Source organism: Cygnus atratus, chromosome 11 (assembly GCF_013377495.2).
Source record: "Cygnus atratus isolate AKBS03 ecotype Queensland, Australia chromosome 11, CAtr_DNAZoo_HiC_assembly, whole genome shotgun sequence".
In the NCBI taxonomy this organism is placed as follows: domain Eukaryota; kingdom Metazoa; phylum Chordata; class Aves; order Anseriformes; family Anatidae; genus Cygnus; species Cygnus atratus.
The window spans coordinates 3,494,826-3,517,827 of NC_066372.1; the positions used below are offsets into that span (position 1 = coordinate 3,494,826).

A 23,002-nucleotide genomic window follows, 5' to 3' on the forward strand; every position below is an offset into this window, starting at 1 on the left:
ACAGGGACTGCCCCTGCCCCCGGGACCCAACGGCGCCAGAACAGACTTGCCAAGGGCTACGGCCCGCGGTGGGGACGAAAAAAACGCCGCGAGAGCGACAGCCTCTCGGCCCGGTGGCGGGGCCGGAGAAAGAGCGGCGCCCGCCGGTTGCCCGGGCGAGGGCGACGCCGCGCAGCAGCCGCCGCGAGAACAAAATGGCGGCGGGCGGCAAAAGCGGGGTCCGGCGGGGCGGCGGCCTGCCCGAGGTGAGGCGGTGGCTCGGGCGCGGGGTGACGAGCGGGGGCGGCGGGCAGGGCGAGGGGCAGGCGGCCGAGCTGGGCCCCGTCCTGTCCCGTCCCCTGACTCATTTTCGCTACAGGTGCGGAGAGCGCCCGGAGGCCCCTCGCCGCCCGCTGGGAGCAGCGTGGTGAGCGGTGACCTGCTGGCCAAGGAGGCGGAGTACAAGTAAGGAGGCCGGGGGGCGGTGGTCCCTCAGCACCTCAGCGTCACCCCGCTCGCTCACGTAGCGGGGCTTGCAGTTAATCCCCAGCATCGGAATCTCTCAACCGCTTTTACCAAATGCACAGATGAGAGTACTAAAAGTGGGGTTGGAACTTTTTTTTTTTTTTTTCCTGCTGCAGTGCAGCTTTCCTACCGCCGTTTTGCACAGGAACATCAGGGTTGGCTGTGTGTTGCGCTAGGCCTTAATTCAGTCATGGACATTAGGTTTTTCTGCTTAAAATAATAATAAAAAAGGTATTACTTTTAACTTAGGAAGATCTAAGTGCTTAAGACTGTTTTAAAAAAGGTTTGAAGGTTCTGAAGCTTAAGAGAGACGCAACGATCCTGAAAGGCAGCCCTAATTACAGACCAGAAAGCACCTTGCTGCCCTGCTGTAAAAGCACTCACACTCCTTCCTGTCAGTTCCCAGCTCCTGTAAGTGGTGAGGTGTGTGGTGATCCAGTGTCCCGTTACACTATGTGAAAAGCCATAAAGTGACACATGCAAAAACATAAGCATATTTTAATCTATGTATATGTATGGTGATACCTTTTAATTTATATATTTATTTAATTGTATGTGACTCCTTACCCAACCCCTGCTGCTAAGTACACTTAAGATAAGTATTATAAATAAAAACAAAAGTGTTGAGGAATTAAAGACCTAAATGTGTATTAAGCAATGACATAACAGAAAATAAGGGGCTCCCTTTCCCTCTCAGAATCATAGTCTAAATCTTACTGTTCAATATGTATATGGTGTTTTATTATAGACTTGATAGAAACCCAGGAAACTGTTGAATCAATTTGAATAATACCCTGAAGTATATTTGGTAGTTCATTTGTAGGAGTTATTAAAATTTCATTTAGTTAAGACGGGTACTGTCATAATTACATTTATGTCTCAAATCTTTCAGAGAGTCATTGACAAGCATTTGTACTCTTTCAGGCGACTGAATGCAGAATTAGAAGCAAAAACAGAAAAACTTGTGCGTCAGGCTGAAGAAGTAATGGTGAGTAGGCTATACAGACTGTTACGTAGCCTTGGTTCACATGCACACAGGGTCAAGTTTCAAAAGAAATTATTTAGACCATGACAACTAAAGGTATTTTGGTTTCAAATTCAATCTAAACTTTACTTCCTATTTTCTTCTTCCTTCAAAATTGTGAACGTCTACTAAAGACACATGCAGGAATAATTTTTGTATAAGTTCATCAGGTAGGTAGATGTTCACAGATGCACAGAGCACTTGCGCAGATTTATACATAAAAACATTTTACGATGTTTAAGTAAAGCCTCTGCGGATGTTTCCATGTCTTAAATAAAATGCTATTTTAGTATTTGAAAACCAGATAGTTCTGCAATAATCCTAGTGAAATAAGATCTACGTTGTTCAAGCTGAAAGCAATATAAAGAATAACAAATAGAAAATATGTAGTTAGTTAAAAGGAAGCTTTCTTAAAACAGAAAATTCTTCTGTTTGTTAGTAGTATCTTTTAAAATTGTTTTGGCTGTGTACCAATTTTTATATTAAAATTGGGCAAATTATGAAAAAGAGAGCGGGGTGGTCTGGTTTATACCCAAAACAGTTTAGAGAAGGTGCTCTGAATATTAGAAATATTTATTATAATGTTGCACTTCAGAAAAGGCCTAGAACCCAAATTCTTAAATATTCTGGAAAGATACATGTAGTTTGTCTACTGTCGAAACTTCATTTTTGTGTCCTGTGAAAACATGTTCTCCTCTTGAGTTCTAATAAGCTCAGGCTAACTGCTTGGCATTTGAGCAGAAGCAAGTGAAACATCCAAAACAACATCCAGTTTCTTCCCGTTAGAAAAACAGCAACAACAAAACCACTTTTTTCCCCTCCTCTAAATGCAGCAGTAGATCAGATATTCTTGGGACACTTAATATACCACATAGCACTGCCCGATTGCACAGATATAACAACAAAAGAGAAACAAGTCTAAGTTTAAAAAAGAAAAACTAAACAGGACAACTGCATTTAGTTTTTGGTTATGTTTTCTAACTGTAACTTAGAAACATAAGCTATCTGAACATTCAGTGTTAGATAGACTAAATTGTTTTCTTAAGTACATAAAGCATATCAGTGTCCAAATTATGGCTGTATTGCATAAAATAAAACAAAGATTTATTTTTAAGGGTTACTCTGAAATTAAAAAAAAAAAATGAAAATTTGTTTCACCTGCTCAGCATTTGCTTTCTCATTTCAGAAAAAAAAATGAGAAAGGGTAACAGCATCTCAGATAAGTTGGGCAAATGTTTTATGGTAAAAAGGCAGTAATTACATATTGTGGAACAGAAATAAATGCTTGGGGATATCAGTGGTATTTTAATTTCCAGCTATCTTTTCCTGTGTTTGAAAAAATGTTCTCTATGGTAGACTAAAGTTTCGCTTTTTTCCATAGACTATAGTTGTGATCTGTGATTTAAGAATATATAATTTATCTTTAATGGTTTATATTGTCCTATTTTCTTTTTTTAAATAAAGAAAAGCCAAAAGGAGACACTATCTAGACCAATTTCAGTACAAACTCAGTTACATGAAGATGACAGACAGAGGTATGTGCTTTACAAGTGCTGTGTATAATTCATGGGGAATCTTTGGCTCTGATGTGCACACCTTGACTTGCCCTATTCGTGCTCCGGTTTTGTCTTATTTTTGCAGCATACTGTATTAGTGGAGTCTGGATTTTATGCTATTTGAAATAATTGATACTAAACAACTATTTGTTGTGTTTTTAAGGAAGTCTTAATTTTGCTGAAATACTCTATCTAGGAGGCTAAGTAGCTCTGACATCTGTAAAAGCGGGAGCAAAAGTAGCAGTTTTCTTTACAGTACAAAACGGTAGACATTGAGCAGTAGATATTTTGTAACCAGCTCAGCTGATAAAACAAAGAAATGCTGGTTCTCTTCGTTCTAATTTAACTTGGCTTAAATGCTTGTGGGACATGAAATGTGTGATTAAAAAAAAAAAACGCAAAAAACGAAGATAGACAAACCTTCAGCTGCCACCCTCTGGTATTTGGATATCATTACACTTCTGAAGCCAACATACCTTTGGTCTGTATGAATTGGGCACAGCTGGGGGTTTTGGCCTGTATGTTTGAATTTGTTACCTCTAGACTGGATACCTGACAATATTTACTTAGATGTTCAGGGGTGTTATTATTTACTCAGTTGTTCAAGGGATTGTATATTGATAACACACGAAGTGGGTGGATTTGAGATATACTAATATGCAGTTTAATCAAAGATCTGAGCTGGCAGATTCCTAAAAAGATACAAGGGTCAGACTACAAGCTGTTTCAAATGTTAAGCTGCAGTTGGGAAATGGTTTTGAAGTAGTATAGATGAAACTCTTCTAGAGGTGATCAAGTAATTACTTTTGTGCAAAGTAAAAGTGAAAAAAAAAAAGTTTTCTATGACCATAAAAAAGCTTTTCAGTAACAAAAAAAGTATGACTACAATTTTGTGATGGAAGCCTGGCTACACCAGCAAAAAACTTCACTGCTATAATTACGATTATTCCTGAGCCATTTTGAGGCTGTGTGTGTCAGTTGTGGAGGTGAGGAAGAAAACAAAAAACACATGTATTATCAGTATAGCTGTGCTTTGCAAATTTACTCTAGATCTTTCTTTAGTTTTGTGTTCTGCTGGATGGATTTTGACTACTTGACAGAAGATTTTTAGGAACTTCAAACCAGAGTTTGGTTATAGGGCTGTTTTACAAGGTAATGTGATCGGAGGAATCAGCCTTACAGAGAGAGTTAACAGCTATGATTGTATGCATTTGAAATAAATGGAAGTGCTGAAATAATTAGGAAAATGTTGGCAATTAGCACATCAGAGTAGCAGCTAATCTACCAATTACGTACGTAAATTAATAGGTCTTAAAACAACCACAGTCTGTGTTCTAGTAAACGTTTATGTAAGAGAAGAATTGAAATACCATGCTGTAGTGGAAAAAAAATAGAAATGTGTGCTAGGAATTGAGCACACTGATTATCCATGAGTGAACATTGAGGCCATTCAATTAGATTAGCTCCAAGTATTTAATATATTTTTTTCCAAAATCATGCAAGCAAATATGCCACAAATCTAAAGGAAGCACTTAAGATAATTTTGAAACCAGTTTCATTGTTTGCTTTATGGAGAACGAACACTAAAGCAACTGGAAAGAGGGGGAAACATTGAAGCAAAGAAGGAAATAGAATCAGAAAAAAAAGACAGGTTAAGTGCAAAAAAAATAGCAAGAAACGTTAAAAAGAAAAGGCAAAAATATTTAGGCTGCTCTCTAAGTCAGCATGTATTTTAAAATAAGTGACTCAGGATTTTATAGCTTAATATTTGCAGAGAAACTCGAATAACATCGAGACAAAGCCGCTCCAGTGACACTGCATTGAAATCAGCTTTTGTTTACACTTTCACTCTTCAGCGCATTGCCAGGCTCATGGCGCTGGGATCTGTATGCGCATGGGCAGGCACGCTATAGGCTTGGAATAGGATTAGCAAACACAAAGGGTTTGCTCATGCACATGCACCTCGTATTTACATGCTGAGATGGAATTGTTAAACATTAGCTTCTGTTTCATTGTCACCGCAATCGTCTGGCTATTTACTTGTATACCTTTTCAGGTTTTAAACATTAATTTTGCTTACCAACTATAGAGCTATATTACGAGTTTTTAAAAATGCATTGTCATCCGTGTGCAAGAAGAAGAAAAAAGTTAAATGACTTTGAGGAATTCAGTGAACAATGAGGTTTTTGTTTTATATTTTTGTCTTGCGAAGGCAGCCGTGAGGCAGCAGAAGCGGTAGGATCAAATTAGTCTATGGATGGAAAGAAGAATATTGTTTTCTTCAGCATCAAGTGCTGGATTTTCATATTTTTCAGAATAATATGCAACTTATTTCTGTGGCAGAAAATCCTCACCTTCTGCACGCTCCTGAAACTAGCCAATAGGAGGGAAGCATGAGGAAAATAGGGTAAACAGACAAAAACTAATCATCCTATTCTTGAAGTCTGTTGCCAACCACACAGATGATTTTTTTGATTAATCTGGAGCTTTGTGCAGATAATTCTTGCTGACGAATGATGGGTGTCTAAGATTTTTAAAGACAACCTGTGAATATTTGCTCAAATCTACTGAGCCAAATCATTGAGGTGACTTGATGTGCCTAGATTTTAAATTTTGTTACATATATTTTTATTTATCTTTTTATAAGCTTCCATGTTAATTGAATAGCTAGAAGTTGTAAAAGGTGGTTAAAAAGTCATCTTTCAGTACATTAATACAGATCTACAGAATTCAGATTCTAAAAATAAATTATATGTATGACAAGAAACTTGAAGTTAATAGTATATAGTGTGCTAATATTTTCATCTTGCTTCCAAGAGATTTTAAAATATCATTTAACCTGAAGTTTAGTTGCTAAGAAGTATGGTTTCCAGCCAAATAAGCAGATAAGAAAGCTGCTCTTTCATTCCTGGTTTTTATCTGTAAAATGGATACAGTATTTGTAATATGCATTTCAGGCAAAATTCTGAGGCTTTTTTTTGTATAAATTGCTCCCATCTCTTATTCACTTGACAGTCCTTGTCAATTGACTTAACAACAGTCAATCTAAGCATACCATAGCACTCTCTCCTAGGATGTAGAGGACACTGGTTTATATCATCATTTTCTTCGCTTTAATTCAGAGGCTTGAATGTCAGGTAAGTGTAAGAGTCACTGAACTGTTGGTGATCTTTGGTAATGGTTTGTCAGTCCAGCTGTTGAAGCTGTTAACGTTCCACATGCTGGCAAAGTACTCCCTCATGCAGGGAATCATGGATCAAATAACCCGGTGTTTGCTGCAGTCACCTGAACAGCAAGAGATGAGATTCAGATTGCAGTACATAAATAAACGGTTATGTTGGAGACCATATTAGAATAAACGTCTTAGGCTAACCAGGTGATTTATGTAGCAAATGAGACAGAATGGAATGACAGAATGTGAGTGAACTGATGATTGAACTTGGTATATGTTCCTACATATTGCTGATTGTAGATATATAAAACATTACTCTCCTGATACAGATGGTAGTGGATTTTTATCCTAAAATGTTTTTTTATACGCATTCAGTGAATTTTATTTTATTTTTTTTGTTCCTGCAGAGATCCACTCTTTCCTGAAGTTTCATGTCTTAAACACTCACATACCAAGGTATCAATGTCAAAATTATCCTGGTTAATTTCTCTTCCACGTATTAGTTCCGTTTTTGAGATTGTGCAACACAGGGGACTTACATGGCTGGGAAGCCTAATAAAAATGATGCTCAAACCTGAGTGCTACAGGGACAGGTGGACCAGCATTTCCAGTATTTTTTTTCCACAGTGCCACTTGTAGCTAGGTGGACTTCTACCACATTTAATTTCTTTTTTTAAGTTTCTCTTCTGTAAAGCTTATCTGTCGCTTCATAGAAGTGTTCAATGCTTTGAACATCAATTTAACAATTCTAAGTGCAAAATATTAGAACATAATTAATTTCTTTCTTGCTCAGTATAGTATTAAAGGCAGTGCTGCAGTCTTCTAGTTGTACTAATAAACTAGTAGTCAAAATAACTTAATAAAGCAAGGGAAATATAATGTAAAAAGGGGATTGAGATTAGGAACAAACTGTAAAAAGTTAAAAGCCTCCAATTTACATTGAGTCTTTTAGGAGATGAGCTAAAGTTTCCAAAACGTTGTTTTCAGTCATTTATCATAATACAGTAGAGAAGACTAATTTTGGAAGATTATTTGCTTGGATGAAAGTAAGAAAATATTGTTAATCATTTTTTTTTCTACAGGGAATTTATAAGATTAAAATAACACTTCTAAAAAAAAAAAAACATTTTTGAAAGCACGATAAGCATTGTTCAAAGAAATGCAGTCTGTTGACAAATAGTATCTCAATAATATTTGAAAGCCCTGCTTATGCATTAATTTATTATGAGTATTGCTGAAAGAGGTCCCACAAGCAAGTAACTATTGGATGTGTTATAATTTGGGCATATGGACATAAAACATGCAAGATAAGCACTAGTACAAATAAAACTGAAGAGATTTGGTGCTCTCCTGAGATTCTGAGGCTTTGGAAATCATTCTTATTCAAATTCAAGGATACTTTCCTATATGAAAAAGGAGGGGAAAACAAACAAAAACATACTAGCAAGTAGTAATTTCTAACTGATAAAAATCACTGCTTTCTGGAAAATTTTGTAGCCACTAAACAAGAAGCGTGCTTCCGTGCCCATGGCTCAGAATAGACCATATTCTGGAAGTAAGGGGAAAAGAACAACTTCAAGGTATAGTATGTATCTCTTTTTTTGCTTATAACAAAATATTTTAGTTGCTGTTTTTGTCTTGCAGGTTATTTTTATTCGTATGTGCTGCTGTGTATAGATTTATCACACAAAGGCACCAAACTATTTCCTCTGTAGTCATCTCCACCTTGTAGCTGTCTCTGTTTACTTGCATGGAGCACCTGAAATCATTCCCAAACAGCTGATCATGACAAACTTGCTTTCCGCTCAAGCACTTCTCAAGGCTAACAGTTAAGCTGTTAACTCCTTCAGCAAAAGGATGCCTAATGAGCACACTTGTGGGAGATAGGTCTGGGGCAACTGGAGAGAGCACACTTTGGTGCTGCAGGCTGATTTGTGATCAGACACATGATGCTATCTAGGGTCTTTGTTATTTTTGTGAATCTTGAGCTTACAGGACAAGAGAGAGTTGGTAAAAGTATCACAGCTCTCAGGGGCTTTCACCAAGTGCTGAAAAGCTTCAGCTCTGTAGACAGCAAATTTGAGGTCATATAACCAAAAATTTGAGGTCTGGACAAAAGAGTAGAGAAGTCATGACACAAATCTTGGGGGCGAATGAAAGCTGTTACAAGAGAAAATACAGACTTAGAGAAGATACCAAAATAGAATGAAAATTGTCTGCAAGATGGCACAACATTAAATTAGCACAGGTCAGAATTATCTTTTAGGATTTAGAAGTCACTTGTGGATCATTTGTACCTCTTTGGCTCAGGTGAGGCTGTCATGATGGCACCATCTCATGAGATTTAGAGACTGAGCTGTGCAGGTGGAGAACCTTTAAGATGAACACAAAGTTGTGGGAGAAGTGAACTGGCATGAGTTTTGAGGCTGCATTGGAATAAGGATACATTTGAGTAAGAGTTAGGAGCTTCAGATGATGTGGGAGCTAATGTCATTGTTTTATAAAAGAAAGCTGAGGAGATAGCCTCTGTAGCAGCTGTGTCATGTATGTTGCATTCATCAATGTCGTTAAAGGCTCTGGTATGCAACTATAAGGATTAACAAAGTTTCCTACCCAGGCATAATGATATATAAGTTGTGGCAGTAAGGTGGGAATGTAGGTAGAGAGAACGAAGATGGAGAAGTTAACAGTGTGGGGAAGATATAGTCAAATTTAAGGCTGAAGATAGTAGTTTAGTCCAAAAGAACATTCTTCTGTTTCTTTCTCTTACCCTGATTTAGTTTTGAAATTGTCAGATGAGAAAAACACCATACTAAAAGCTTAGCAGAAAGTGGTATTGTTTCTCTGTCCCCCCATGGTAGTTCATGTATTAACATAAGCTGATGTAATTATGTGGAATACAATAAAGGTATTTTACATAATGAAAATGGCAAGTTGCCATTGATGCATTTTAGTATGAAAGAAAGCAACGAAGTTGTTTTAGGTATAGCAAATACTATATTTTTGTATTTTTTTTAATTATAAATTTAACATCTAGGGCTTGTGTTTTTTTTTTTTTTTTTTTTTTTAGTACAGAAATAAGAAATCTGGAAGCACAAAATGCTGATCATGTTGCAGTACTGGAGGATTGCATAGATTTTTCTTTAGCAAAAACAGTAAGTGAAATTGAAGGAAAACTAGACAAAGGATGCTTGCCGGATTGTCTAGATGATGACATTATTCCAAACATTGGAAATGAAATCGGAGCAGGTAGGTTTCTTCATATGGTTACATACTTTATTCTTACTGCCTGACTGTTAGTAATGGTTTCTCCTGGGGGGGGGGAAAAGTAGACATTATAGGGAAAGTTCTAAAGTCCTTAATTTATATTATGGTAAAACAAAAAGGTTTGTCTTCCTCATACAGTCCTAAAGAAAAATGAGATCACATAGGAACAATCACGGGAAAAAGTGAATTTTTTTTTTATCCTCATCTCCTCCTTTCTGAGTTGACATTTGAATGTTTACATATGTTGATTTGTGGCTACAACTTGATTCATTTCACTCGGGAAATGAAAATACATGATGCTATGATGCTAAACTTGTGTTTCCAAAAAGATGAACTTCAGTCCTTTGCACAGATTGTGGTGCTTGTTTGTCCTAGAAATAGAGTAGGAAGGGGGAATTGCAGCATTTACTTCAGCCAGTGAAGCTAAAGGCATGTTGCACATTTATCTTTTTGGCTCTAGTGTGATAAAAGCAGGCTTATGTAGTTTCTTATAATGCTAAAGTAAGCACGAAGTCAGAGATTCACTGCAGTAGTAAAAAAAAAAAAAAAAAAAAACATATAAAAAATCGAAAACAAAAACCTCTTCGTGTAATCTAATAGCTGGGTATCAACAAGCATGCCAACACAAATGGCTTGATTTCTAACCTCATACAATTCTCTGCAAGTCTTACTTCAGTAAGTCTCCCAAAAGAGATCCTCAAAGCTTTCTTTTAAACAGTTCTTGTTCCTGAGGTAAAAAGAAATTGCTTTGGATTGCATTGAAAGCTTACACCATGTAAATTCAAGGTAACTCAAGGAGAATTGTTACTGGTGTCTAATAATCAGGGCCTGTAGACCAAGAGCATGTACTTGAGCATTGAGGATTGTTTCTTTTACTTCAATGATGAAGTGAAATGAAAACACTCTGGATTGATTTTTTTCCCCCTGAAGTTTGTCATTGCTTATTTAGAATACCCTGATACATCTTAGACAACATTAATGAGGTTTACTATTGTGTGTTCTTAATGACGCAGAGCTGCCGAAGACAGAAGGGAAGTTGTCTAGAAGTCTATGGGCTAACTCAGTAAAAGAGGAGACGGAAATTATAGAAACAACCAATTTCTGCAGGCTGTGGTGTAGTCCTAGAGTGATCTATTGTGAGCTTACATTGTTCAATATACAGAAAAATAATCTGTAAAAAAGATGAATCATAGCATGTAAAGGAACTTGTGTATGAAACAATGATTTTAGGATAGTGAGAACTGACATGGAAATCTTGCTGGAGAAGCTCATGCTACTGAGTGAGGTGATAGAAAGGAAATTTATATTGAGCATTAAAGAGCAACTGATTGAAGATACATTAAATTATACCTACTTCTCAATGGGACTTAAGTGTAGTTATTACTAATTGAGACAACTCCAAAAGCATAAACTGATTGTTCACAGTGGAAATAACCAAGTGTGTGTTAAAAATTGATAAGAAGATAACAGAAAACAAGATACTGTACTGGTATCGTTATGCACTATATAACTGATGCTATCCCATCTGCAGTATGACACATGGTTTTACACACCCCATCTCAGAACCAGAATGCAGAGCTAGTAAGGACACAGGACTGAGTATATAGTAACAATCACAAGCATAGAACAACTTGAATTTGAATCTTAATGTGAAAACAAAATATTTGAGGGAAGTATACAAAATTCTGTAATGGAATCACTAATGGTGAATGGAAAGCTGACTTTCTGCAATAGAAATGCTAGGCAATGCCACATTAAAATGAATTTAAAGCAAGCTAAACAAAGTGCTTTTTCTGTATCATACATAGTTAAATTAGTTAACCCATTACCATAGCACATCATGAATACCAAACAATAGTATGTCTTAAGAAGAGAAAGAGTAATATAGAAGTACGTGAAAGAGAATTCAACTTGATGGCTTCAGTGCGGTCTCCAGCTCAGGAAATCCATAGCTACTAGTTACCAGAAGCTATTAAGTTCGTAATGAAAGGGAAAAAGTCAGTCAGTTGGTATTTTATTTTCATATGGTGTTCTCCTAAATCCTACTTATTACTGGCATCTGCAGAGTTACAACTTAAGCTGCAATAAACTGTTGATAAGGGAGGGTGGGTGAAACAAAGAATTCCTATTACAGCAAATCAGTAAATGTAGCCATCTGTGCATTTACATTCAGCTCCAGGTACTCCTCCTCCAATTTATTCTTTTTCCCTTGTACCTACTGTGAATAATGGTAATTTCTATTTTGTTCGCTTGATCCTCGTATTGTTACCACGCTTCATGCATGTGGAAGTTCAGAGGGAGTTCTTGTGAATGATCTGGGGAAGAGTGAGCAATGGGGATTAGAACACATTCTCTTCACATTTGGCTTGCTTTGTCATTATGGTAGTGTATTTCTTAGCTGTCCAAGAGCAATAAAGTACTGCCTTTGAAAAAAATAAATAAAAGTAATAAAAAAAAAAAAGGTTTGATTTTAAACTACTAATTGAATATTGTTAGCAGTGTTCTTAAGAAAGTACACTAGTGTGTGGGAGGGGTATTAATCTATTAGGAGGGTTTTGCAGTCTACATGTAATTCCTTGTTGTGAGCAGCATGAAATTACTTTGGGTGTAACTACACAAATTACAGCTACAGATTGATTGCAACATAGACGTGCCCTACAATGTAGTTTCCTTGATTTCAAACTCAAAACATGCTGTAATGTATAGTATGACAAAAGCTTCCAGTAATTTTCTATTTTGAGAAGAGACTCTTGCAGTTTAAAGATGCTGTGTTCAGTTATTAAAAAGAAAAATCTATCTAAAGCTACTCTAAGAATGAGAAACTTGCAACATTTATCTATAAACCTTACTTTTAACTTGCCTATTTCTCTTAATAAACAGTCAATATCGTGTGTTTTTAAAAACAAGATGATGAAACTGAATTGTTCTTATGTTGGTCTTGCCTCTTCTCTGCATTGAGTCATGAGTACTTGTGGATATTAAATAATTAATTGTTATGTTCACAGAAGCTCAAATCAGGTTTCTTAAGGCCAAGCTACGTGTTATGCAGGAAGAGCTGGACAGCTTAGTGAGTGAATGCAGGAAAAAGGTAAGATCTGAGTTTTCTTATCTGTAGAAATAGAGTACATCCCCCTTTTACAAATAATCAGAATAGAATCCCTTCACCTTTGTTTAGGCTTTCTACTGTTTTTCTTTTTTTTTCTCTTCAGTTAGTAAAGAACTAAGGTTCTATTAAAAAAAAAAGAATCAAGAATAGTAATTTCTGTATAAACATGATCTTAAACTATAAGCTTTTAAAGCATACTTCATGAAAAAGAATTTGAGACAGGAATGAATGATTGGTACTGAACATGTGCCCCAGCTGTAGGGACACTGTGGTGCTGCAGTGTCCTATGCATCACTGTGGGGAAGGAGAACACTATCAGCGTGAGGAGGAGTCAAAATACAGATCTGTGGTATACAGAGGGAAGATGAGTGGTGCCCAGAGATGGGTAATAGAAGGAGAGGGATGGAATGAGAAGTAAATTAAGTTTGTGAAATTTAGTCAGGTACTCTGGGGGTCCTTGATAGAGAAAAAATGTGCAAACAGCTCAGCTGTGATCCACTTTAAGTGGAATATTGTAATCAAAATGGAAATCAGGCTTCCCCATTCTCAGGACACCATTCTTACTTGCTGTGAAGGACTGCATTTGGGACTACATGTTTAGTGAATCAGGTTATGAATGTAAGGAAGGGGGAGACTGTACTGGTATCTTTCTGCTACAGTGTACTACAAAAGAGTTTTTTGATCTACACTGTCTGCCAATATACTTTCAGGTGATGCTCAAAACACCTCTGGAAATGTAAAAGCCGAAATAGTTTCTGTCTGTCTGCCAGAGGGATTGCCTCTTTTTCATGCATTCGGAACTAAGCAAGGATTTTGAACTAACTTTCCATTTTTTTACAATTACATTATTGTTGACTGTGGTCTCTTAACTTCAGAATGGTTTTTTCTTCCTTTTCCCCAGGCCCAAATTTGATGATGACATTCAGAACATATGACAAACCACCCATGTTTTTTCTCTCGAGGTTTTGATTGAGAGTTAAGAAGCAGGAGGATATTAAAAATTGTTTTGGAGATAGGTACCTAGAGAAAATCTGTAGAAGGAATTAGATTTTGATATTTTATATATGTACTTGATACCATATTTAATATTTATCAATGTGGTTACTTCTGCATTTCTGTATATCTATGCTGTGATCAGAAGAAGGCTGTAACATCAGATTTTCAGGACACTTTCACTTTCAGATTAAATACCATTTTGTCAGTAGCTATAGAACGTCATCATTCCATGACAAAAATACTATGGAGTTCAGTTACTCTAGCAGATGACAAGAGAAAACCTCGTACCTACTTCTGCTTCCATACTACTCTGTATGTAGTTTCTGTGGTATGAAAATAACTTTATTACATTCTAAAGGCCCCAGGAAGAACATACTTGCAAAGCCTCGAGACAGACTGTGAGTTTTGCTTCAATTCACAGTACAATTATTATGAGGAAATCTCTTTTAAATATAAAGAGTGGGAATATCTGAGATGCATGTGGTCACCGAACACTCAGGATAAAGCACCCATTTCCCATGTGAGAAGCATGTATTCCTGGGGGCTGGGAGGGTAGGAGAGACTTTTTTTTAATAGAAACTCCACTTTCTGTGCATGCCTTGTTATGTTTTTGATAAAGAAATGAAGGGCATAATGTAGCTCTGAAATAACCTACATTAGTATTCACTTACAGTGTTTAAAAGGATATAAATTTAAAATGCCTTTAAGTTATACGGCTTAATGTGGGATATAATTGCCAGTAGGTCATGAAGCTAGTACAGGATTCACTTTATGTTGAGAGAAACTTGGATTTGAATACTTGATGTATCCTGGAACATTAGCTTGCTTTTAAGTCAAAACCAGGTAATCCTTTAAAACATAAAGGAGTGATTATCAGTAATTATATGCTCTTCTTTTTACTAAATTTTTTCCTAATTGTGTGCATTTAGCTATTCTCACAAAAATGTCATGAAATATCTATGTGCCGTTGTTATTCATAAAATTCCATAACATTTTGATGGTTCTCACAGCCTTTGAGTTACAGGAAATTACATGTTTTACATATTACTATAAGACGGTCCCAACTTAAAGACTGCAGAAAATTAGATGAGCAGAAAAATATTTTTTGAAGTACTGCTCTGGTAAATTCATGATCTGTTGTTTCTTTAGTTTGTCTCCAAAGTGTTGTGAAATCTATCATCATCTAAACATTTTGAAATAACATTTAAAAAATGATTATCCTTATATCTACAATATATATACTTGTAGTTTTATTTACAAAATATTACTATCACAATATTCTACTGCTTCTTTGCAACATTTTAATTTTGTTTTTGTTTTTGCTAATTGCTGTCAAACAGGATGATGAAAATCAGAGTTCAAAATCTCGGCTTAAGGATAGTGAGGAAGAAAAGACTAGACTGCAACGAACAATCAGCCTGCAACAGTCTCAGAATGAAAAGTACAAAATGTTGTCACAAGAAGCAAACAAAAAAAGTGAAGGATTACAACAAGAGGTCATTGCACTAGGAAAGGTATTGCAAATATTAGTCTCATTTATCTTGTGAAAGGGAAAAAAAACATCAAATCACCCTCTTCAGTCTAGCTTTACAAATTTGTATCCAACGATCTCATTAGCATTTCAATCTCTGATAACAGTCTTAGAAAATATATTTTAATATGGTCTAATCACTTTGTAGAAAGAAGAAATGACATTTTGTTAATTGTTTTTCTTCTGTTTCTACTATCATATATTCTATCTTTTAAAATTAAATTGTGTGAAAGATCTGCAGGAGACAAAACCACCTTTTCAGAAACTGCTGTCAAAGCCATAAAGAAATCTTGAAAATACAGGGAAATTGTATTTTTCTGGTTTTAATTGTAGTTGTTAAAAAAGCTGCAGCTCATTTTAGTATCCTCTGCTAGGTAGAGGAAAGGATGTCTCTGTTCTTCGAAATGGACTATTTGAAAATCAGCCGTTCCAATTTGGATGTATCAAAATTAACCTGGCTCGTCCTGCAGGCCCCATATGCAAAATTGTATACGTGCCTAGTTACAGCAGATGGCCTTTATACCCAGCTTTGTTTGTTTGGAACTTAATCAAAGAGCAGCATGTGTTTTTCTTTAATTTATGAGAGCTAGAGAGGTTGACATAAAAATCCTGTACTACATATAGTATTGTGTAATGTATGTAATATAACCAGGAGAATGTTACAGTCAGGAATGTGGGGAAAGCAGAACGCGACCTTTAGCTTAACAAAGCCTCATTATACCTCCATTATATTGTACTATGCAACTGTATAGGTGTTCTTTCATCTTAGTGTTACAAAGTTCTGGCATTTTAAAACTAAAATGTACTAAGTTTGTGTGTAGTTCCTGCACAGATACTTGGAGGTTGTGAGTTCACTTAAGTACATACCTTGACTGTTGATTCTGTCAGGAAAATGTATGTTGGTTCTTGCATATTCGCAATTAGAAAATTTATCCCACCGTTTAAGATATATCCATTGCAATTAAAATTTTATTCACATCTGCTGTACAGCTACCATATCCAAAATATGGTCTCTTTCCTCCATTATCTTTGCTTTGAATTTACCAACCCCACTTTGGTTATTCCTAATAGGTTGGGTTTTCTAGAAATTGTCTAGGTCACTTATCAGACACAGTCATGACAAATGGTGGTAGTGCTTTAAAGTACTGAGAAGGCAAAAAAAAAAAACAACACAATTTTGTTTATTTTTTAGTCTCTTCAGTATCCTTAGCAAACAAAAATCTTAACATGTTTACAAATGTGTTCACTTCTCTCTATATCCCAGTGTTGTAACTGTGCATGTTACGCGACACCCAGCTGGTAGTTGTCTGAACTGCTTCTGTTATGACATAAGTAGTAGAAGACCAAGTTGTGATATGTGTTATGCCACGTTCACTTAGATTCTCAGCAATTTATACAAGTTCATTAATCTCCCAGTTGTTCTTTTGTATGTACCTAGGCAAAGAGTTCCACCAAGTTTTCACAATTTACCTGAAACATGGTAACTAATTTTGTTATTTCTACGTTTCATTCTTCTGCTCTCTGGTCTCCCTGACTCTTATTTTCTTCTAACCATCTGCCCCCATCTAGGTGATCTAATAAGCGCTACCATCATTTTCTGTTTGCTGCCTAGTTAGAAGAATATTATTTCCTGTATGTTCTCTCCCACTTGTTAATTCAAATTAGTTATAATGTTACATAAAGTTTAGGGAAACACCAAACTTTTGCTCTTAATCCTTTGAAGACTTTGTGCAGGGATTTTACAGCTTGCCTTGAAGAAAGTCTTAATGTTAAACATCTTCTCTCAAGTGTTTTTTGGGGGACAGGGGTAGCAACAAAATAAAACATGTTGAAGCAACGTCTTTGCCAGCTGCTGGGGAGGTACATTCACCAATACCATTTTGAAGAATTAGTGAGATGCAGCTTGCTCTCCTCTTTTCTTCATCCATGTTGGAGAAGATGTCTGGGAAGATTTCCAGCTTCCCAGAAAGACCTAGTCCAGTCATAATTTACCATTTTTTTTTCTGGGTATACTTGTCAATTAGATGTTTACCTGGGTACAATATAAGCATACTAAAGTATATTTCTTGGATAACTGATGGTTACTTAAAGTAACCACCACAACAGCTTGTGTGGAATTGAGGAAGTGGAACAACTGCTCAGAACAAGAGTGCCTAAGGGTAAAGGGTTAAAAATAAGACATTCCCCCAACCTCAGTTTGTTTAAAATAATCTTTCTGTACCCAAAATTTGATTATTTCTTTTTCACAAATGACAAGATGTGCTCTTTCTGCCAGAATTGTTTATTTCTTCTACTTCGTCTTTCATCTGTATTCTCTGATCTTTAATCTCATTACTCTGTTTCTCAGCTTGGTCTCTTTTTCTTATTTCCCCACTTACAGCACTATGAAATACACTCATCAGAGATAAGAGGGAACTGTTTTGATTGTTGCCATAAACACTGGATGAACTATTTTCTGCTAGATGAAATAGTTACTACCCTGAGGCATCAGGGTAGGCTGTTTTAACTTCTAGTTTGTAATTACATGTGATAAGCTGTGAGAAAAAGAGGTAAAGAAGCAGTTGCGAATACTAGCCACCGTTCTAAAGTCTGCCACAGATTGAACATGGCAGCACTTTCCCCCATTTTTTAGACTGGGCATACCAGTGGTCTCCTGTATCAATCCTGTGGTCTTACATGATCAGCTCCACAATACTCTAAGAGAATGCTAAAAGAGAGCTTAGAAAGACTTTTCAAGATTTAAAAATCTCCTTTTCAAGATTTAAAAGGAGGAGGGAAAAAGGGGATAACAGTGGTATTAATGGTCTTTGATTCTATTCACAGGCCACAGAAGTCCGCTAAGTTCTCAGGGATGAGCCTTGCTGCAAATGTCTTGGTTGTATGGTATTCCTTACAATACCATGATTCATAACGTTTGTTTTTAACCTTTTCTTCCCATACAGGAACTAGAGAATTTGAAGCGTGTACAAAAGCAGGCCGCAACCAGTCAGAGTGCAACAGAGGTTCGCTTAAATAGGGCCTTGGAAGAAGCAGAAAGATATAAAGTGGAGCTGCATAAACTGAAGCAAAGTAACAAGGTACAGTGGTTCAGAAGAAAGTTTCAATTTGTGATTACTCAATATTGCTGGAATGAGACAAATCAGCTTTGGAAGTACAGCGTCCTTTACAGACTATCCCAGAAGTAACTAACAGCAAGTCATCAAGGGACTTGATAACTTATCTCTGATGATACTGCTGGAGGAAGAAACACGTAGAAGAAAATTATAGCCTCTCATTTTTTTTGCCTTTTTTTTGATAATAAATGTACCTAGAAAGGGAGGGGAAGTACACATACACAACTAATACATACACAGGCAAACCACATTATTAATTTATCTTGTATTATTTATTCAGTGGAGCCAGCAAATGTTATTTTTTAAGTTTTTATTTCCTTAAGTTTTATTGAGGGAATATTTTGATGCATCCATTCTCTTTTCTGAAATGTCATTTGTAGCTACTATCTGTCACTTTGTTACGTTATGCCAAATTTCTCTGGTTAAAGCTTCACTTGAATGAATAATCCATTTCTCCTTTTCTTCCCATGGTAGGATGTAGTTAACCAAGAACTCAAAGTAACTGAAGAATTAAAAACAGAAAACAAGAAACTGCAGAAAGAAAAAGGAGAGCTAATTGCAGGTTTCAAAAAGCAGCTCAAGTTAATTGATATTTTAAAGAGACAAAAGGTAAGGACACAAGTACTGTTGTATTTCAGATAACTCTTACCTGAATTCATCTGTTGTCAAGTTATGTACTCACATAAACTAGAGCCCCAAGACCGGGAAGTTGGAATACAAAGGAACAGCAGCTTTTATTAGCACATGTTGCTAATGTTTGTCTTTAAAGTAAAAGCTGGTCCTCTTTTGGATTGACTCCATTCCTAATTTGGAACATATCCTGTTATGGTAAAAGATTACTACTGACGAGCTTTGAGACAAAGAATATCTGTTTGTTCAAGAATAAATATTGTTCAGGTTGTAACATCAGCTCCCTGCAGTGCTGTGTCAATAGAATCCATTTTAGCATGTGAGGGTTTTTTGTTTTTTCCACCAGCATATTACTTGCATATCATTAGCTGTAATATAGCGCCCTCCCAGGATTAAGGCATTACATTTCAGACTCACATTCTTCCTGGATTCTCAAAGTGCATCCTTTGCAATTAATAATGCTTCTTTGTACACGTGTACAAATCTGCCCAAGTGCAGATCTCCCTGTGTGTCAGGAAAAAAAAAAAAAGGGAGTGGGTGAGGGGAAGAGTATTTAGCCTAGGTGTGAATTTAGTAGAGCGAAGGACGGGAGTTGATCTACGTCCTTTTGTAACTCCTGGAATATCATGCATTCTTGGAGTCACAATGACATGTACATGGCCATATGGGTTTCCTATCTACATGGCACTTGCACCTAGCCTTATTTTGAAAGTCATTTGTTTGTATATTCATTTAATCTCCTTCACTTCCTCTCTGAGGGCATAGAAAGAAGGACAGGGGCTACTAGTTTCAGGTTTTTTTAGTATGTGAAGCTGAAATTGAATATAGAGTAGGTAGTAGAATACTTGCTGAAAATTCATGTTGAATGGAATCACTGTTGAAGACTGTTCCTGAAACACTTTGAAAAATGTATTTACCCCCTCTGCAGTGTCCAAATACATTTTCAGCATATACCTATCAAATGAGATTTCATGGAACAAATTGAAAGAACCTGTAGGACTTCATGAAAGCAAATTACAGTGAAAGGAAGATATATTAAGAGATGTTGCCCAAATCAGAAAGTCTTTCCCCTTAACTGTCAATGCATTTAGGTCTCAGAGTTCTGAGACACTTCTCCCTTAAAGGACTGCATTAGGTTCACATGGTGTTACTTGTATCAGTTTTCCTTCTGATGTTGCATGGAAGGTTTGCAGAGCTATGTAATTCAGAATTGTCTAGATACCTTCTTAACTTGGTAGAGGGGTTCACTCCTGCTCACTGCTGAATCTTTATCAATCCAAGTAACTGCACAGTGTAGTAGAAAGAAACATATCAGCGATAGAGTTAAGGCTCTGGTTTTTGCACTTAAACCACAGCTGTCAGCTCAAGAAAGCAAGTAATGGTGACTTGTTGAGCAGAAGCATCTTAGAAGGGCTAGCCTTTACGATAAGAAAATACAACATTTGCCCTTCAGAGTGCTGCAGTGATCACCAGACACTGTGTAAACACTCATGAAGTTGTTGAGCCTCCAGAGAGAAAGAACAGCCCTGTATGAAGTGGCAACTTCATAAAACAAAATGCACATACTTATCCTAAGGATGGAGAACTGCAGTGTGGAAATACACCCTTGAATTTGGAATGCATCTCTGACACAGGACAAAGGAGGACAGAGAGTTGGAATAAGTACAACTGGGGCTGCTCATGTACTTCCAGTAGAAGAGTTTTTCTGGCAGTAAAAGAATCGAGAGGAAATCTTGGGAATTCATCTAACAGAAATACTACTAGCTTAGCCTTGTCTGGCCTTTCTAGCTCTTTAATGTTATTTTAAGAAAAACAACAACAAAATGTAGCATTCACTCAAAAGATAATTTACATGAGCTAGCTCATTGTCCTCTGGAACATGAATGCACTGAAAAGCATGTCCAGGGACGGTGTTTCTGTTTGAGCCAGAAACATAGTGTCAGATAAACCATACATTTTTAAAAAGTAGTTTAAAATGCTTAAGAAACAAAACTTAATACATTTTTTAAAACCATGAATACCATAACAGAACAGCAGATAGTGGAGAAAGCCACTTACCTTCTGTTACTAAAAATGTTATATACTCAGAGAAAAAGGATGTTGTTAGTTGTTGGTCTTTCAGAACAGACAACAGGTAGAAAAACCTGAAAGAAAATGGTGCTAACACTGCCTTTTATACCTGGCAGCAGAAGGAGCTGGGAAGTGCACTAATGCTCACATGAGGCCAATATACATAATCACCAGAAGACCTTCAGGTTGATTTTACATCAACCTGTTGTTGAATTAATGAGGAATACCTAGTTTGGGTCATTTGTGTAGTACTCACTTATAGTGAGATGCACAAAGCATCTGTACAAAGATGTACATCATGTGCATCATGTACAAAGATGTAAAAAGGTACAGCTATTCTGGAGGTGACGATATGCTACGATACGCTGCTACTACATGAATAAAAATAAAGGAAAAAAATAAGTAGTAGGATGAGTTGCGGCTGGCAGCAAGTAGGTGTTGGTGTCCAAATTGGACTCTGTAGACCATTCTCTGCTTGCCTTGAAAGAGAGAAACTCATAGAAAATCCTAGTTTTAAAAGGGAATTAGGGAAGTTAGTCTGGGTTTTACAGAGCTGGAGGGTGTTACACTATCAGTGGGAATTGCTTAGGCTTCTTTGTAGTTGTTTGGAACTGACAATGTGTCTGTATAGAGAGAAAAAGTCAGATACCTTGTAGACCAGACGTGTTTCCTGTTCTTTAAAACATAGCCATGCTATTAAAAATGTGCATTCTGAATAAGAACTCCTTAGATGGGACATGGTCCTTGCCACTTGAAATGTTGGTAAGTAACGAGAGGATATTGCAGCGTGGCGATGAGGACATGTGGCATATTTGTGCTATATGCTGTGACAGCAGCTGCAACCCCGTGAGCTTGCAGGGCTTCCTGGCTGCTGCGCCTGATTGGTAGCTCTGTGTAAATGTCCTGGCCATTTGTGTTTCCTCTGCAGTCACCTGGATGACATTCTTCCAAGCAATTACATTCTTTTAAAACAGAAAATAGCCTTGTAATAAGTTTTAAAGTTTTGTTTGTTCCACTCAATGTTCTGTTTAAAGTATCCTATATATGCTGTATCCTATATATACATGCCATAATGAACCCCAGATACAGGGCAATGTAACAGAGTAGTCTGCTCCAGATATCTCTCAAGATGTATTAATGGTATGCTTTGTTTTATGCTGATTATGCTATTTGTTACTGCTACTGTATTCCTTCACTAAAATATTCATTCAACATTAAATCATGCATTTTAGAAGCATTAGTACTGTGAATGAATCAGTGATGTGCTTGGCTTTAAAGTTAGCTGAATATTGATCAGCTTGAAACAATGTATACACAGTTTCTTGGATGTTTTTTTAGAGGTCATGGGAGTTGTCAGTTTTCTGGTAATTTCCATGCTCTGTTAAAACATATTTTTAAAGTAATACAAAGAACTAAGAAAAACTACTGATCCCATTTTACTAGAGGTGAAGTTGCATTATTTAGCATAAAATTAACTGCAATATCCTTACACTAAAAAATGAGAACTTTGCAGAAAATACGAACAAGTTTGAAGCCCCTTTCAGCTATCTCAATTATGCAGGACTTCATATTAGTCATTCACACTAGCTTGTCTTCTGATCCTGATTTCTTTTATTTCTTTCGAGATGCACATTGAAGCTGCTACGATGCTTTCTTTTACTGAAGAGGAATTCATGAAAGCTCTTGAGTGGGGAAATTATTGATTCAATAAAAAAACCTGTTTGAAATAGAAGTCAGATGATACAGCCTTTTGGCACTAAAAATGTTTGTTAATAAATCAGTGATTTTTTTTTGTTGATTTCTGCTTATGTTGAAATTATTTAACTTTTAAAAGCTTGCTAGCTTATGTTGCAGTATCACTTGAAATATAAATTGCAAAGTTTCAAGCCAAACTGTCCATTCTGTGGTAAGCAAAGAGACACAGAGAATGCAAGCAAGATTCCAACACGGGAACTTTGTTATTTTTTTTGCTTTAGTATTCAGAAATGTTTGTTAGATAAGGTAATGCCCAGTTAAAAGAGAAGTCAGTGTTT

General features: G+C 36.5%; 1 protein-coding gene across 2 annotated transcripts; it reads left to right on the top strand.

Annotated features, from left to right (window-relative positions):
• Positions 1-111: 111 nt before the first annotated feature.
• On the top strand, positions 112-22,762 carry TEX9 (testis expressed 9). Of its 2 annotated transcripts, XM_035553994.2 has the most exons (12): positions 112-245; positions 359-444; positions 1,429-1,492; positions 2,993-3,063; positions 6,664-6,712; positions 7,754-7,836; positions 9,327-9,505; positions 12,529-12,611; positions 14,966-15,139; positions 18,099-18,233; positions 18,744-18,878; positions 22,595-22,762. In XM_035553994.2, exons 1-12 carry the CDS (start codon positions 195-197, stop codon positions 22,670-22,672), a joined length of 1,188 nt encoding a protein of 395 aa, XP_035409887.1. In that variant the 5' UTR covers positions 112-194; the 3' UTR covers positions 22,673-22,762. The 2 variants fall into 2 exon arrangements, with proteins under 2 accessions (XP_035409887.1, XP_035409888.1); XM_035553995.2 differs by lacking the exons at positions 112-245; positions 359-444 and adding an exon at positions 714-915 and having other exon boundaries at positions 22,595-22,741.
• Positions 22,763-23,002: the final 240 nt, after the last annotated feature.